This window comes from Acanthamoeba castellanii (genome assembly GCF_000313135.1).
Source record: "Acanthamoeba castellanii str. Neff unplaced genomic scaffold scf7180000084669, whole genome shotgun sequence".
NCBI lineage: Eukaryota > Discosea > Longamoebia > Acanthamoebidae > Acanthamoeba > Acanthamoeba castellanii.
The window spans coordinates 271,092-273,281 of record NW_004457554.1 but is presented as its reverse complement, the minus strand read 5'-3'; the positions used below and the strand labels follow the sequence as shown (position 1 = coordinate 273,281).

Genomic DNA, 2,190 nt, shown 5'->3' with positions numbered 1-2,190 from the left:
TGTTCCTGGAATGATGCCAGTTCTGCGCCATATGCGTGGATATATCCTCACATCACCGACCAGAACCACCAGCAGTGCCAACATGCTGCTTGACCTCCCAAGGCCACTCCTCGCCTCAACCCTGCCAATACAGAAGCGATAGCAACACTTTGAGAGTTCATTGAGGGCTACCTTGCTGACCGCCAGCGTTACCTACACAGCTACAACATGATTCACATCAAATCCTTGAATAGCTTGATTTGTAAGTGAGCAGACAAGGAGCACAACTGGACAGTGATGTATGCCCCTCTCATTGATGCTGGTATCCTTGAGCACAATGAAGGTATCTCTTTCTTTATCCTCTTCCTCACTGTCATCTTCTTCATTATTGTCATTCATCATTGTTGTTTCCCAGTTGTTGTCATCACCTTTGTCTGCATCTTTGTCAATGCTGAAACTTATGTTTGTGTGGTATCTGTGTACAGGTGCCAGATCACTCTTGGATGTCTTTCAACACCTCAGCTTCATCATCACTCCAGAGCACTGAGCTTGCTGGGAGCATGTTGTCAATGCATGGCATAAGCAGGACAACTACAAGCTGACCGTTCAGGCAAAGCTACAATGAAAGAAGCTGAAGTGGCTGGCTATTGCAGAAACAGGTATGTAGCCACCCCATGAGCACCTGCATGTTTGAGCTCACTCACAGCAAATGTGGTGTGGTACAGGTTGACACCACAATCTTGCAAATGCACAAAGGAAAGTGTTGTACAAGAAAGTTCCTGTCTCTGTGGAATGGGTAATGGAACAAGTGAAGGCTCATCAAGTGCTTGAGTGTACGTTTAGCTGACCCTGTGCCTGGAAGTGTCTGTGCATGTCCACCAGCATGTTCTCACACTGTTGCAGTGACCATTGACCAGCTCAAGGTCTACTTGCAGAAGCACAAGCTCAGGCTGTCAGGTAACAAGGCCTCTCTGCTCCAACAAGTGATTGACCATATGCAGGCCCCCATGGTACGTGCTGTGTATGTCGTGTGGTGTATAGCAGAGCGCCACATACAACCTGCTTATGCTCTGTTCTTGCAGGAAACCAATTGTCATGAGGAACAGCAAGGAGCTAAACAGCCCCAATCCAGTTCCTGTGTTGACACTGCAGCTCCTGTATCCAAACAATGGAAAGGGAAAGAGAAGGTAACATCTGCTGATGAGGGCAGATACAACAAACTGCACTTGCTGCCACTCATATCAGGTGATCCACCCTCATCATCCTCAACTTACATGGCCACCCTCAGCACAGCATTTTTGCCATCAAGCAGACTGTGGGAAGCACTTCTCAACACAGAGCAACTTCCTTCGTCACCACAAGGAAAAACATCCTAGAGTACCAACACCTTCAGCATCAGCCTCCTCATCTCAAGTTCCTCTGACTCCAACACCTTCCTCTTCATCATCATCCTCATCATCCTCAGCATCATCATCTTCCTCCTCATCTATCTCCTGCCCACCTCTCCCGCCACTGGTCCAACATGACAGCTTCAACATGGATGAATTCCTCAACAGCCTCTCACCCATACTCCCTGAGGTGTCACCTCCTCTCCCTCCTCTCAACTTCAATGCCTGCCTTGAACAGATGGCTTCTCACCTCCCCAACAAAGCAAGTGCTGCTGAGGACGAAGCTACTGTGATCATGGAGGAGATCAACATGCTAAAGCAGGTCCTCCAATCCATGCAACTGCCGCCATCGCCACAGAAGCAAAGGATCAAGGCATGGCTTCACGAACTGTATGGCATGTATCATTCTTGTGTGCGGGGCATGTGAGCCCACAACACCAGTGCATAATAAATTTTATTTATTGCAAAACATATTTTTTAATTTTTGAAGGGATTTATTCCGCATTCTTCAAACGCCGATGGCGAGGCAGGCCAGCCACGGTCCTTTATTTTTGGCGATTATCAGAGCGAACTGCTCCCTTAAGGCATTCAAGTTCAAGGTGGATTCATTGGGTCTTCTTCTTGTTCTGTTGGGACCGGAAGAGGAGGCCCTTGACGAAGGCCCACGCCGAGTAGATCTGCGGGATGGACCTGGCCATGCTCTTGATGTTGCCGGTGACGGCGGGCACGTAGGCGATGAAGGTGATGGCCAGGTAGAGCAGGAACGAGAAGCGGAAGAGCAGCGCCCCGCCAGCAGGAAGACCCACCAGATCAGCAACAGCGG

The 2,190-nt window shown here is 49.1% G+C and overlaps 1 protein-coding gene across 1 annotated transcript; it reads right to left on the bottom strand.

Annotated features, from left to right (window-relative positions):
* Positions 1-1,875: 1,875 nt before the first annotated feature.
* Positions 1,876-2,184, bottom strand: ACA1_113310 (uncharacterized protein; the record flags this gene model as incomplete). The annotated part of the gene is made up of 1 exon (XM_004342056.1): positions 1,876-2,184. A coding segment is annotated over one exon (309 nt), but the record flags the coding sequence as incomplete, so codon positions are not given.
* Between the last annotated feature and the right edge of the window lie 6 nt (positions 2,185-2,190).